The sequence below is a fragment of the Thalassophryne amazonica genome, chromosome 19, assembly GCF_902500255.1.
Source record: "Thalassophryne amazonica chromosome 19, fThaAma1.1, whole genome shotgun sequence".
Lineage (NCBI taxonomy): Eukaryota > Metazoa > Chordata > Actinopteri > Batrachoidiformes > Batrachoididae > Thalassophryne > Thalassophryne amazonica.
In genome coordinates this window covers 51,387,475-51,403,494 of record NC_047121.1, presented here as the reverse complement: position 1 = coordinate 51,403,494, position 16,020 = coordinate 51,387,475, and the positions used below count along the sequence as shown (strand labels likewise).

Here is a 16,020-nt window from a genome sequence, read left to right as displayed (position 1 = left end):
ATATATATATATATATATATTTCTTCCGCAGCTTACAAGTCACCATGATACAACTTTTAACTTTGTGTTATGTCTTCAAAATAGGTCTCTTGCACACTCTCAACCTGTGTTGCCGCACAGCTCCTGCTCTTAGCTGCTCCACTGGAGTTATCTTCCATGGCTTTAAACACACATCCACTTTCACGCAGTCACCCAAATTTTAACTTTGTGTTTGTCCAATATTGACTGAAATATCACTCTTTTGTGAGCTGGCGTTCTGCCTAAATGCTCGTTTGAAGCCTGATGATTTGGTGCGCATAGGATAGCCTCTCAGGTCCTGCCTCAGTGCGCACACAGCGGAGCTCATGTGATCCATTAAGAAGATATTAAATTAACATACTTTTACATACAGACATACTTTTAAAGCTAGGAACTGTTTTATCAAGCTATAAAAAAACATTAAAAATAATTACCTTAAGCTGTTCAAAATACATCCCACATGGAGCAGGAAAGAGAGGAAAAAGTGTCCAGATGAAACAGTCCTCTGTGATGCCAGAAGTGATTAAAGTGTTTTCAACATCCAAGGTTTGGCAGAAAATGATTAATCTACTACAAAATATAGTCCAGCACACAGAGCAGGTGCAATTGTGTGCGCAAGAGGAGGAGCCGCTCCAAAAATAGCCTCTCAGGTCCTGCGAAGGTGCCAGGCGCACAGATAATGGACTTTTTGCAGACTCGTAAGCACCACGCAAATGCCTGTAAGCTGTCGCAGTAACTCAAACACAAACTGCGCCATGCTGTTGTTGCTAAATTTTGAACATCTTGAAATTAGCACCACGCTCAGAGAGGAGCCTTGTTAACTGAAGATAATGCCTCTCTGAGCCACTATAATGCCACGATAGCTCACGAAACAAAAAAAAAAAAACGGGTGCGTGGCTCCTTCTTCACTCGGTGGGACTGAGGCTTTAGTCTGCACAGTTCTTCAACATGGATGGCGAGATTTCAGACTGTATAATATTGTGGTTACAGTTGCAAAATATTCTACCGTTTCACATGTGGATGTGTTACTCAGCATCCTGACCGGTGTTCTGATGAGATGTGATTATTCCTGTTGAATATCATTCCTGTCTTCTGCACAATTGCGCAATTGTGCGGAGGATGCAACGACGCATATTGTCGGGACGCGGAATTGTCAGTTTATGCGACGAGATGTGCATCTCTACAGAACACAAGCAGTGCGTGCTGCTAGCTGTTAACGCTGTTAGCTGAGAGTGAGGGAAGGTCGCGTGACGCGGATTTTCAGTCCGCGCCCTGACCACTGTTGGAGTGACGCTGCCTCAGCGTAAGCCTCGCAGACCGAATTACCTACAGAAAAATAAACCGTGCAAACGATGGAATTGGATTCGAATGGGAATAACCCCCTTGTCTGATTTGCAGACGTTCATGCTGTTATATGGTCAGTCGTTTAAAACTCCTTTTTACCGGCTCCCCTAAGGCGTCGCCGGTAAAGCTCAATTTGCGGCTGTATAACCAGCATGAACGTCCACAAATCATCAGACGCAGCACGGTTAATTCCTAAATACACGTACTTTTACAGCTTCTCATAAGAAGGAGTGAACATGCAACTGTTTTACCAAGCCATTACAATATAAACATTACAAATAATTACCTTTTTAGACTGTTCCAAATACTTTCTCCACCTCATGAAGCGCAGGAAAGAGAGGGAAAAAAGCTGCAGGTGAAATGGTCCTCTGTGATTCCAGAAGTGATTAGAGGTGTTTTCAACAGCCAATTCTGAGAGAAAATGATTAATCCATGACAAAGTAATTATTTTATATACGCAGCATCCAGCATACAAAGCGCGGCATCCATCTGAGAACACAGCAGGTGGGTTCGCCATGACGAAATGCACAGCTCAAAGCCTTGCAAGTGTCAGGGCACCTTTATCCTCCCTGACTGCCTTCCCAAATGTGTACTTGAGGTGAAGCATGGTGGTGGCAGCATCATGCAGTGGGAATGTTTTTCAGCGGCAGGAACTGGGAGACTAGTCAGGATTGAAGAAAAGATGAATACAGCAATGTACAGAGACATCCTGGATGAAAACGTGAATCTGCTGCAAATCGTGAATTATCTGTAAGCCATTAACAAAAATTCACGCGAACAGTGAGTATCTGTGAACCATTAATATTTTTGACGCAAACCGTGAGCAAATATCCCACAAAATGTGAACGCAGGTCTTGCAAAATGTAAGTCACAAAATGTGAATGTCATTCATGATTTTCGTTCAGTTTAAGTAGTGTATAGGTCAGTTTCTTAAGGAAATCTTGATCGCAAAGCCTGTCTCCACAAAAATATCTTTTTGTGGGGGGAGTCACTACAGCCGGTGAGGCGGGGGGCAGGATCCCCTAGCAGGATTTGTAGGATTATGACTGAACCCCTCTCTCTTTTATTGCGCCACAGGGGATCCCCACTAATAGGGACTGTGAAGGAGTTTAACACTTGTGAGTCGAGGTGTGACGTGAACCCCCGTGGCACAGTGGAAGTGAGAGGTGTTCAGTCATTATCCCACAGATGGGATTATGTCTGAATGCCTCTGATGGATTGGGATTATGATCGGATCTCATTAACATAACGTCACTGTCCTCAAAATCACTGCTGATAAATTATCTAATTATGGATCACCACTTAGATATGATTGGTTTATGTGAAACGTGACTTGATCCTACTGCTGTCCTCCCCTTAAATGAGGCCTGCCCACAAGTGTACACATTTAGTCATGTCCCTTGTGATATGAAGCAAGGCGGGGGTGTGGCTCTAATTTATAAATCTATATTTAATTTGCTATCTGTTCAGGGTCGAAAATATAATTTAAAACAAAATATACTTTAGACCCCATAATGCCTTTTGGTGAGTGTCTGTTAACGCTCAAACCTTCAGAATTAGCGCATTATTTTAAAAGATATGTACAATATTTTCACTTTGTAAAAATGAGAGTTGCCGTTAATGTTGATAAACTGTTAGGAATTAGTTTTGTTTATAAATTAAACCATGAGTGAAAAGTACCTTGCTTTTCATGTCTCCTGTCACGCGTCTGTCGTTGCATGTGGAAAGTAAAGCCCCGGTCACAACCCACCGTGCATTTTTTTTCACCGTACGTTTTCTGCGGATGCCACGGCCACTACGTTCTTGTGAAAACGTACGGAGGCAGTAGCAAGAGGGTGGGAGGGAGTAGGTTCAACACACGTCTCTAGGAGCATAACGATAAAGAGAGATGACAATAATGCAGTGTGTGTGTGTGTGTTGGGGGGGGGGGGGGTCGCTTTTCTTTTTTTATGAGCGGGACCGGAGCGGCAGGTGTTTTTCGGCGTCTGCGATGCATGAGCATGTCCAGCCTGCAGTGGTCAGTTGTACGAGTTTTTACTTGCCTCGAAAAGTTACAGCTAGTTAACAGACTGAAGCTGTGAAGTGTGTGTTGCTCACATTTGGAAATAAAGTTCAAGTGAGAAGCTGCGTTGTGCATGCAAGTCTGTCGGCTTCCAAATCCGTACTGCCTACGTACGGATTTGGTTAATTCAATAGTAATTGAATGAAAATGTGCTGCTTTGAATCCGTACTGAGGCAGTACTCACAACGGGCGTCATCTGTACTGCTGGTGAATCCGCAGCCTGACCGCGGCGAAAGTTCTGCATGCACTAAAACCTCTACGGCGTGTCTGCGTGCTCCTAAATTCGTATTGAGGCAGTACTTACGAAGTACGGATCTCCAAATTTAGCCCACGTTTTTGCAAGTAGACTGCACGCACGTGCAAGTACGGCGGGTTGTGACCACAGCTTTGACACTTTGTAGCAGCCGGCTCGCCCCCTTCTGCTGGGGGAGGGCTGAGCTCACAGAATTGACTATTGCAAAATACGCAACGGACAGGAACTAACATATGATTTTACTTTACTCACTATGCCAGCAAAAAAATGTTAGCGGAACTGAATTTAGTGGAAGCTAATTGGTCCGCAGATGGTTTTCAAAGTTATCTGAAAAGATAATCTGTGAACAAAAAAGTTAGCTCTGCTAATTAGCAGTTAGTGGATTAGCGGAACTGTGCCCACCACTGCCGTAGGTGCAGTTTTTCCAGGAGACTGATTCTGCTCTTTCTCTCTCTGTCCGAGGTATGGCTATTGGGACGGCAAGTGAAGACAGGATGCCGGACTGACAAACTGAAATGGATGTTCTGCGGGAACAGGCCCACTGACGGCATGAAGACTGCTGGATGACCCCTGCCTGTGGCATAACTGCCTGCTTGGACATCTTATCTACAAATTCTTTTGTTATTATGTTATGTTGCTTTGATTTCCTGTTTCTTCAGCTCTGTAAGACTTTGTAAAAGCCTTGTAACTGTTAGAATGTCCTAAGCAGAGGGTCACTCCTCTGAGTCTGGTCTGCTTGAGGTTTCCTCCTCAAATCATCAGAGGGAGTTTTTTCTTCGCACTGTCGTAGGTGTTCTTGCTCTGCAGATTGGTAAGGTTTGACCTTACTTGTGTGAAACGCCTTGAGGCAACTCTGTTGTGATTTGGCACTATATAAATGAAACAAATTCAAATTGAAAGTGTAGCTTTGGCTCCTCAGCCAACCATATACTGGACACCTAATCATGAAGAAATCTGTGTTTTGTGAGACGTGCGTTCACGTTTCAGGAGATATTTTTCCAGTATTCACATTTTGTATTTAATGGTTTGAGGATAATTTGCAATTTTCAGCAGATTCACGTTTCAGGGGTTAACAGTTAGTGCCTGGTTGAAAAGATCGATTCGCCGATTTTTAATCGATTCTCATTTTAAATACACAGATCGATTCATACATCGAAAGAGAGATATACTTTGTACTTCACGCCAGTGTTGGAACAGTGTCGCTGAAGAAATGACGCTGCAGTTGTTTCTGATGGTGTGAAAATGATCATTTCTCTACATTGATTTTGTGGACCAGGTGGTTCTGATTTCGAAGCAGGTCCACAATTTATTCATGAACCTCTGTCAAAGCTATTTAAAGATGTCAATCATGATGACCGGGGCTCTTGTCTGTTGTGGGAAGAAAAGAGAATCGGCTGCTTTTTAATTCACACAGTAGTGTTTTGTTTTTTTCTCGTAAGGTGCATTTTCTGTGGGACAGCGTGTGAAGGTTCTCTGTTGTGGACTGTCTTTTCAGTCAGTCTTTTCCACCAGCACCTGCTGCATGGCTGTGGGAAAAGACTGACTGAACAGCCGTGCAGACTGACTGTGTCGATCTGCGCGGCCGTGGGAAACATTCTGCTGCTGCATGCTGCACAGCCAGCACTGTAAGGGAGACCGGGATCGTTTGCCCCGGGAAAATGTTTAAAATTATAACTCTCTGAAACACTGTTGCCTGCATTTTGACAGTCACATTTTGAAGTAAAGCCATAGTTTTTGTTTGTTTGTTTTAATCTTTGTTACAGCCTTACTTTAAATCCAAAAGAAACGAGGCATCAGGTCAAAACAGGTTCGCCTGTAGAAATGTACCCGTGTCAGGGCCAATGAACCAGGTACCTCTGGTTCCCTCTTTTGGCTGCCCTGGATCTGTTCAGTAATTCTGCCCTTCAGTATGTTTGTAAAATACAAAAAAACTCCCCTAACATTCTGGGTGGGGGGTTGGTCCATGCCATCGATACTTCATTAATTTGCTGTCAAATGTCAATATAATATTAGTATTAATATGTTGCATAACTAGATAATTAGATAACACCTCAAAAACAGTTTTAATAACACCACCCCAAATCCATATCAAATCGAAATAAACAATTCTGAATCTTAAGAATCAGAATCAAATCGATTCTTGAAATTTAAATGGATACCCAGCCACCCAGTTTAACAACCGGCTCCATAGCACTCTTGACCTCAGACTGGAGCAACGGTTCATCTTTCAGCAGGACAACAGGCCGCACTTACCACAGTTCTGTATGACGTAAACAGTATAATGTGCTGTGCACAGCTGGAACACACAAAGCTCAGTTTTGGGAAAAATACTGATTTGTCATGAGAGTCTGGCAGAGCTGTGGTTTTTCAGTCTGAGAGGACTGATATTCAGAGGCAGATCAAATGGTCTGTAACAGGTGTCGACTCGGGCAGCAAAAAAAAAAAAAAAAAAAAAACCACCTCTTCGTTTAGCAGTGCATCACCCAAATAAAAATAATGATCTGTATTCAGATTTTGCCTCCTTCAGTTTTCTAGTAATCATACTGGTCGATGGAATTCCCAGAGACACCTGTACTTTGTCCTTTTTCCTCTTTTTTTTTCCCCTCTTTTGTCTGCAGAATTGCCTGAGGGCACAGTTTGTGACATTTAACCAGGAGTCAGTTCTTGATTTAGTAGATTTGCTGTGAAAAGGGGCAACAGAGTCCAGAATCACTGAGCATGTGGAGTTGGGGAAAAAGAGATTTTCTGGGAGTAATGAAGAAACACAGTTCAAAATATCAGGATTTTGAGCTGTGAAATCTAGTATGGTGTACCCCAGGGCTCTAGTTCTGGTCCCTTTATCTTTCACTATTGCATCACTTCTTGGTTAAATTATCCACAGTTACAGGATGAATTTCTACTGCTACACAACCCAATAATAAGGGATTATTAACCGACTGCGAGGTCTGTATGGGGAAGTATCAGACCGAGGTGTAAGTACGGACCGTGCGCCAGCGAGGTCTGTGCGAAAAACAGAGGTCTGATGTTCCTGTACAGACTGAGCAAGTGAGGTTAATAATTTATTTTATTGAGATATATATATATATATATATATATATACACACACACATATATAAAACACGTGAACACCTGAATATGAAAGCTGCTGATGACTCGTAGACAGAACTCATAGTCACAGTGAAAGTAACGTTCACCTCCAAAAAAAAAAAAAAAAGCCTTCACCTCCTCTGCTCATTTCAGAGCTCTGGAGCCAAGCTGAGCAGTGACTCATATCAGATCACCTCCAAGCTGACGGCCGGTGTCCCAACAGAACACCAGAGCAGGAACTTGCTAACAGACAGTCCGGTCGTTAGCTGGTTAGCCTTCAATCTGTGTGTTTCCTCAGATGCTGTTTAGATATTTATGGAGTATGTTTATGTCCGACATGCTTTTTCTAATTGTGTTTTTAGCTTCTGGTTTGTGAAGAAAATATGCGTTGTTATGATTATGATTTTATGTTGTGGATGTGCAAAATTAGAATGGCTGCAATGGAGTTTTCCAAATTAAAAGAAAAAGATTTTCTTTATGGCAGGTGCTCTGTCACTCTTACCACAGCTGGAAATCTGTGGTTTGAGCCAAGCTTCATGTTTCATAAATTCTCTAAAACTGGTGAAGTCCTGCTGAAGCCCCGCTGACGCGTGTCTTCAGTTCAGCTCTCCTAACATGTTGCAGTGTCTTATAATAACCAGACTTTGTGTGCCTTTAGACCACTGCATGGCTCCAAAGAAGATCGGCCCATGTCGCGGTGCGTTCCCGCGTTGGCACTACAACGCCATCTCAGAGAAATGTGAGCAGTTCATCTTTGGAGGCTGCAGGGAAAATCTCAACAACTACCTCAGTCTCCAGGAGTGTTCCACCGCCTGCCATGGATCAGGTATCGTCCGTTCAAAATGCAACCCATTTAAAAATGAGCTTCACTTAGATTTGGATTTTAAAAATTTCCTGCACTCTCGAAACTGGAAGAAACATCTGTTTTTATGTTTGTGTGTTTTTTTGTTTGTTTGTTTGTTTGTTTTCAGAAAAGGATGAAAAAAGTGGGAGAACTATCTCTGTTCCTGTGCCTAAAGGTGCGTGAAGTCATTCTATTTATTTATTTTGGGGGGGATCTTGATTTCAAATTGACATTTAAAGGTGAACTTCACAAAACCCAAAAATGTGACAAAAATCTGCAGGACCACATTTTAAAGTCGATGGTCAAATTTAGGAGAAATAAACGTCGTCATCTGCTGAGGCATCTCAGAAAGGTCGTTGAGATGGAACCATAACCTTTAGCCACTGACCTTTGACCTTGACACAGAAACGGATATTTATGTTTTGTGTTTTTGAGTTGAGCTCAGGTGCCCACATATGGACCCACAATCTTTCAGCATCGTCTCTTCTAAACATGTTTTCTGAAGTCAAACTAAAGCTGGAAAAAAATTCTTTGATTTGAGCCATATTTTGTTCCAGTATGAGTCAAATCCCACTGTGTTTTAAACCAAGAAAAACCAAGCATAGTCCTCTTAGAATGCACCAAATTGCACCATTCCTTTCAAAATTTTCCAGAGAGGGCCTTGAGCCTGCAGCGCTCAGCCGTCCACTTACAGAAAATGTTCAATCAAAACATTTTCAGTGGCTTGCACCCATGGGAGCAGGTTATTTTCTGTACAGGGAAAATAACCTGACGGGGTGCAGTCAGAGGTGTAGAGGGTGAAGAGCAGCGGGCTCAGCACGCAGCCTTGAGGGGCACCGGTGCTGAGTGTGAGAGCTGTGGATATGTGGGGGCCAATCCTGACTCTCTGTGAGCCATCTGACAGAAAGTCCTTAATCCAAAGACGCGGAATGAGGTAGACTGAGGTTCAGCAGGTTCTTCATGAGGTTGCGGGGGCGGATGGTGTTGCATGCTGAACTATAATCCACGTAGGGAAGAGGGGCATAGTTACCCTGTTGGTCTAGGTGGGTCAGCATGGTGTGGAGGACAGAGGTCACGGCATCCTCTGTTGACCTTGTAAGTGAATTGGTTTGGGTCTGAAGTCGGGGTTCAGAATGACATGGTGTGACATCTAACAAGTTTTACAAAACACTTCATCACCACCGGTGTGAGTGCAGCAGGCTGGTCGTCACTGAGGCTGGTTATCGGGGTTTCTTGGGTTGGGGGGCGATGGTGGAGGTCTTCAGGTATGACAGGACTGCAGACTGTGTCAGGGACCGGATGAAGATTTTGGTGAAAATCCCAGCAAGCTGGTCTGCACAGTCTGTCAGCACCCGTCCGGACACGGTGTCGGAGCCCATTTGTGGGTCAACCCCCCCTTAGCATGCGCCTCACCTCGTGCTCCCCTACCGTGAAGTTACTCAGACAGCTGCTCCTACTACTACTACTTATTATTATTATTATTATGTCTGCTAAGGATGTAATAAAATCATTGGCATTTAATTATTTGTCTGTCTGTTAGCAGGATTACTTCAAAACTGCTGCACAGATTTTGAAAACATTTGCACCACAGATAGATATTGGGCCGTGGAAGACTCCACTGAATTTTGGAGGGGATCTGGATCCGGATTGATGGACGTCAGAAATCTCTGATTGCTCTTGTTTTTATTATTATAATAAATTTAAGAACTGAAATGTTTATCAGTTTTACTCTGGGACTAGGTTTTACGACAGTTCTGCACTAAGTTTAATTGATGAGCTGGTGTATGTTTAGTGTTTGTAATGTAAGTAGATCATTTTGAAAGTAGCTTGCAAGCGAAAAAAGTGTTGGCACCCCTGGCATATTGTGGCTTGAAGCTTTGTGGCAACTAGTGATCGTCTTTTCCGTTTATGTCACAGTGGAGAAATGTGGCGTTACGTGCACTCCAAAACAGTTCACCTGTGAAAACGGCTGCTGCCTGGATCAAGGTCTGGAATGTGACAAAGACGTACAGTGCAGCGACGGATCGGACGAGAAGAACTGCGTTGACTGTGAGCAGCCAACGTGCATGCTTCACTTTCACGCCATCTTAATGTGAGGCAAAAAATATTTCTTTGGAAAGTTTCACAAACTTGAATGGGTTTTGTTTTTCAGTGGATGACGAATTTCAGGTTCTGCTGAAGATTCCAGTTAATGAACAAAAAGGTGAGTGGAGCCTCGTCAAGACTCTCTAATTTGATTATTTGGCAGTGACATGATGGATAGCTTGTAGCGATACTGAAACATCGTATTTTTTTGAAAAATAAGAGCTTAATGTGTTAACGTTTGCAGACTGATGGAACTCTTCTGGAGTTAGAGGAGGGTGTTTGGTTTTCCAGGTTGGAGGTGGGGAAATGCAGAGTTCCCAGTTGCCACTGAATGTAGCTTAACTATTCAGTGTTCAGTGAAGTTTGGACTTTTCATGTCAGACTGGAAGCAAAGATACTCAAGATAAATTTTTGACTCATCCTGTGACATAAAAAAAAATTAATTAATGAATGAATATTTTAGGTGAAAATTTAGAGGAATGATGATGTATTTTGATTACTGTTGTAGCCCGGGTGTCAGCCCCCGCCCGGGTGTCGGCCCTTTGGGGCATAAAGATGATGGAAATGGACTGTACAAAGATGGGTCCAAAAAGGGTCAACATGGAATTTTTTGCCCAAAAACATGGTAAATTATGAATGTAACTTCAAGAACAAAAATAAAATGAATTCATATAAATGAATAAAGAATTCCATATGACTCAAAAATGACTGGAGCGTTCCACGGGATTCTTCTGAGCACAAGGGACAGGTGACCATGTAAATATGGAGTAATTTGGATATTTTGCTCTTATTGAGGTGTTTGAGAAGCTTGATCTCAGAGACGTCATTCATTTTGATTCAACAGTAAATAAGTCTTCTGCTGGGAGAACAGTGTCTGGAACAGTGCCCTCTACAGCCAGTGTGCAGTAATGCCAGTAAAGTGTGACGTGTGTTTTGTGGCCCACAGTGCGCTGCACAGAACCTCCAAGCACCGGAAGCTGCAGAGACACTTTCACTAAGTGGTACTACAACCCTGTCCATCAGGACTGCTTCCGCTTCAACTACGGGGGCTGCAAAGGAACTGACAACCGATTTGAAACGAAAGATTCCTGTTTGACCACCTGCAGTGGAGTCACAGGTGAGTCCTTCTGTCATTTCAATTTATTTCATTTATATAGCACCAAATCACAGCAAAGTTGCCTCAAGGTGCTTCACACAGTAAGGTCTAACCTTACCAACCCCCAGAGCAAGAACACAGGTGACAGTGGGAAGAAAAAACTCCCTCTGGTGATTTGAGGAAGAACCCTCAAGCAGACCAGACTCAGAGAGGCGACCCTCTGCTTGGGCCATGATACAGACACAAATTACAAAACAATTCACTAAACAAATATACAGGAAATGTTGCCTGTTGTCATCTGTACCTGGTTCCTGTTTTTGATTTGCATGCTGACCAGTAAACGTCCAGTTTCCAGAATTGAGACAGGTTTGAAACAGGATGACAAGCACTGTTCTAAATTCTAATTTTGTTTTAAGTTTAAAATGCTGAATTTATATAATAAAAATATATATAAAAAATGATAATAAATCAGTAATGAACCTTTGTCAGTGTGCGGTGTGAATAAAGTGCTGTTTCAATATAAACTTGAAATTATTACATTCTCAGGATGTTTTGCAGCAGAATCCTGGTAAAACCTCCAAATATGTTTGTTTTTCAAACATTTTTGAAGTAAGAGTACTTCAGCAAAGAACTAAATGATGTCACAGCTGACAAGGACCTTCATAAATGGATCCCATAGGACAATCAGCACTTCCTGTTTGTACGTTTGAATCTACGTTTTCTTCTTCTTTCAGCTGCTCCCATTAGGGGTCGCCACAGCAGATCAATGGTTTCCATCTCACCCTGTCCTCTGTATCTTCCTCTGTCTCATCAACCACCTGCATGTCCTCCCTCAGCACATCCATAATCCTCCTCTTTGGCCTCCCTCTTCTCCTGCCTGGTGGCTCCATCCTCAGCATCCTTCTCCCTATATACCCTGGGTCCCTCCTCTGCACATGTCCAAACCATCTCAGTCTTGCCTTTCTGACTTTGTCTCTAAACCGTCCCACCTGAGCTGTCCCTCTCATATGTTCATTCCTAATCCTGTTCATTCTCGTCACTCCCAAAGAGAATCTCAACATCTTCAGCTCCACCTCCTGTCTTTTTGTTAGTGCCACCGTCTCTAAGCCGTCCAACATAGCTGGTCTCACTACTGTCTTGTAAACTTTCCTCTTCACTCTTGCTGATATTCTTCGGTCACAAGTCCCTCCTGCCACCTTTCTCCACCCACTCCACCCTGCCTGCACTCTCTTCTTCACCTCTCTACCACACTCTCCATTACTTTGAACAGTTGACCCCAAGTATTTAAACTCATCTACTTTCACCACTTCTACTCCTTGTAACTGCACTATTCCACTGGGTTCCCTCCCATTCACACACATGGAGTCAGTCTTGCTTCTACTGACTTTCATTCCCCTTCTCTCCAAAGCGTATCTCCACCTCTCCAGACTAGACTCACCCTGCTCTCTGTTCTCACTACAGATCAGAATGTCATCTGCAAACATAGTCCATAACCTGCATGGAAAAAATCCCACAGATTTCTGCTGAATGCCATTTTTTCTGTTTAACTATAAATAACTTTTCTTCTATTTGTTTCCAGAGAACGACATATTTGCAAGAAAGGAAGAGTTTGAGCGCCAACTGGCTGACAGCCACACAGGTGTGTAGTTATTTTTCCACTTGGTGTGCATGTGTGATACTCATGTGCAACTTTTGTCTTTCTGCAAAGACTGTCAGCTTTTAATTTGAAATGGTTGAATTTGATCCATAATCACGTGACACTTTGTCAAAATATTTTTAACCTTTGAGCTTCACTTGCCAACTTGCGCACCCCCCCCCCCCCCCCCCCCCCCCAAAAAAAAAATCCAAAACTACTTTTATGTTTGCACCCTTTTTGGGCATTAATGACCACCATATACGAACACCAAATAAGTGAAATATATTGAAAAAAATACAATCTGGAGCATTACGCTCATCACAGCTAAGGCACAACTGAAAAGCTCATTTTTTTGTAGTTTTGTGTCTTTCTCACAGAACTTAAATGTGCAGCTTTAAACCAAAAGTATGCAAAAAATAAATAAATATGAAAAGGTAACACTGTCACTTTAAAACGATCAGTAGTAGGACTGACTATACAGAGAAAGTCCATCTGCATCCTGCACCTCATGTGCTATATCCTCTTCTTTATCATCATAAGTGGATGAAGACGTGGAAGAAGTAAACTGGTCCTCATCGATGTTTGGGAGCTCGGTGAAAATGGGTTTTTTCATTTCCTCGCTGGGGGAACTGGTCATACAGCAGATGGTACTCTGGGGTTCTGCACGTGCTGTTTGTTCTTATTAAATCCCTCAGCGTTTAGAGAAGTAGCCATCATCAAAGTGGTTTCTCGGTTCTCTCCAAATGATCAGCCCACCAAATCTGAGCTCAGCATCCTGTCCTTGAGACCAGGATCTCAGTGTTTCAACACAAGTGGTGCAAACTTGATGAGGCGCCCAATTTTTGTGCTGGTCACCGAGCGGTACTCTGAAATAAACAAAGTACACTCTTTGATAAAAGTACTGATGCTACATCTTTGAGGTGGTAAAGTGAAGCAGCCACAGACAGAACAGAAAATATGTGTCACTGCAACGCTTCCTTGGCTTGGAAGTCGTAGAGATGTTACCTACCTCAGCGTGAAGAAGAATCAGGACAAAGTCTGAGCCTGTCACACATTAACAAGCTAACGCCGTTACAAACGTATGGTTCAAAATGACATTTCTTCACTCTTGTCTGGAAACAGCTGTTTTTCTAACTTCGTGGGTACGTCTCATATCAAGCATTTAAGCAAAAGCTGCCATCTCACACACCTTTTCAGCGCCATAAACGATATCACAGCTCTTTGTTCACATCTGACGAACCTGGTTTAAAAACTGTGCTTTTGAAGCTGCTTTAGTGCTTTTGATTAGTGGCGTCAAACTCACAACTGAATGAGTAACATTTGTGTAATCCGTCAATACAAAACATGCAGATAGCAAAAAGACGTGATGTGATTGAGGAAATCTGAGTTCAGATTCAGCACCCCAAAGTGACCCGAAATCAGTTCTCAAAGTCCATACAAGAAAAAAAATAATTTGTTGACCAGTGATCATTATTTAATCTGAGATTGTGTTAACATGATGCAAATTTATTTTTTCTGAAATGTTAAAAACTTCACTTTAATACAAAATTTTTCCTTTATTACAACCCCAATTCCAATGAAATTGTGATCTTGTGTGAAATGTAAATAAAAACAGAATCCAATGACTTTCAAATCCTCTTCAATCTATATTCAAAACAGCGAGCGTAGTCTCTGGACCTGTTGCTGGAGTTGGCAGCAGCTCCCCACAGCAGACGGGGGTGGGGTGAGCGGCCCGCTGTGGCGCTTGCCGAGCCCGCAGACTTGGTAAACGCATCGGAGGCAGTGAGAGCGAGGGGTCATTGCTGAAAGGTACATCCAGGTTTTGGAGCAACACATGCTGCCATCCAAGCAACGTCTTTTTCAGGGATGTCCCTGCTTATTTCATCAAGACAATGCCAAGCCACATTCTGCACGTGTTACAACAGCATGACTTCGTAGTAAAAGAGTGCAGGTACTAGACTGGCCTGCCTGCAGTCCAGGCCTGTCATCCATTGAAAATGTGTGGCGCATTATGAAGCGCAAAATACGACAACGGAGACCCCGGACTGCAGAACAACTGAAGTCGTACATCAAGCAAGAATGGGAAAGAATTCCACCTACAAAGCTTCAACAATTAGTGTCCTCAGTTCCCAAACACTTATTGAGTGTTGTTAGAAGGAAAGGTGATGTAACACAGTGGTAAACATACCACTGTCCCAGCTTATTTGAAACGTGTTGCAGGCATCCATTTCAAAATGAACAAATATTTGCACAAAAACAGTAAAGTTTATCAGTTTGAACATTAAATATCTTGTCTTTGTGGTGTATTCAATTGAATATAGGTTGAAGAGGATGTGAAAATCATTGGATTCTGTTTTTATTTACATTTTACACAACATCCCAACTTCACTGGAACTGGGGTTGGATGATTTTGAGAATTAAAAAGTTTTAACTTTGAGTTCTATAATTTAAGTGGAAGTAAAGGGTTCAATTCTAGTAAGTGACAGCGCCCCTAAAGGCTGTAGAGTTTGAGCTCACACTGCATGAAGCGATCTGTATTGAGGGATTCTGGTTCTCATCGGTACTCCTCGAGGCCTTGTTTCAGACGGGGACGAGCTGTGCTGGAGTGTGTGTGTGTGTAAACTTGTGGGTGTGTTTCCAGGTGTGGTGGCCATCGCTGCCATTCTGGGTTTGGCCATCCTGATCCTGCTGGGCATCCTGGCTTACTGCTTCTACAAGGGCAAGAAAAAGTCTCCACAGCACCACCGCGTGCCCGTCAGTAATATCCCGGTCGCCGCACTGGACGACCGCGAGCATCTGGTCTACAACAACACCACCAAACCCATCTGACCTCTGACCCCTGTCCTGGTTGCTCGTGACCCCGGCTGCCAGATTGTGAAAAATGAACACACTCAGAGTGAGATCCCGTTTTCTGAGTGCCGGGTCGGTTTTTGTTTGGGTTTTTTTAGGCGGAAGTGCGCACATGGTACAGTTTCTTAATTATTAATGTGATGTTTTTTTTATTGTAAGATAGATTGTTTTGTAAAATGGGAAAGAATTTCATTAGTTTGGAAGAGTTCTTACTCCTCATATTTTATCTCCCATTGTTACGTACTCACCTGTACATAAGCTTAGAAATATTTTACTTTAGGAAGGTTTTGTGGAATTTTGAAATGTTTTAACAAGCATAATATGTAACTTTTTTTGTTTCCATAATTTTAAATGGATGTGCTTTTTCTGTCACTTCTGTGGCATTTTTATTTGAAATAAAGAATGTAGTACAGTACCTCAAAATGTACTTAAGTGATTTTTTTTTTCTTTTTCTTTTTTTCCTACCCTGTGCAGTACATATTATAGTATGACCTAAATACCACCCTCTGTAATATTTTTGTTTCAGTATTCTGGAGCCAAACTGTCTTCAGAGATCTTTTAGACAACTGATTATTTGGAAAATGTTATAAAATAAAACTGCAGAACTTTGACTTGGTACATTGTCTCAAATTGGATAGTATTTTTTTCCTGGGATGTGAGATAGAAATACGCACAAACACTCCAGAAAGTATTCACAGCACTTCACTTTATTCACATTTTATTTTACAGCCTTATTCTGAAATCG

At 42.4% G+C, this 16,020-nt stretch overlaps 1 protein-coding gene across 1 annotated transcript in view; it reads left to right on the top strand.

The window, feature by feature from the left end:
* Positions 1 to 15,698, top strand: part of spint1a (serine peptidase inhibitor, Kunitz type 1 a) — a 30,772-nt gene extending 15,074 nt beyond the window's left edge. The window contains exons 4-10 of the mRNA XM_034159319.1: positions 7,423 to 7,590; positions 7,736 to 7,783; positions 9,526 to 9,657; positions 9,761 to 9,811; positions 10,640 to 10,810; positions 12,369 to 12,428; positions 15,067 to 15,698. Coding sequence (XP_034015210.1) covers positions 7,423 to 7,590; positions 7,736 to 7,783; positions 9,526 to 9,657; positions 9,761 to 9,811; positions 10,640 to 10,810; positions 12,369 to 12,428; positions 15,067 to 15,254 — 818 coding nt within the window. The 3' untranslated portion in view covers positions 15,255 to 15,698. The remainder of the gene's footprint in view (positions 1 to 7,422; positions 7,591 to 7,735; positions 7,784 to 9,525; positions 9,658 to 9,760; positions 9,812 to 10,639; positions 10,811 to 12,368; positions 12,429 to 15,066) is intronic.
* Positions 15,699 to 16,020: the final 322 nt, after the last annotated feature.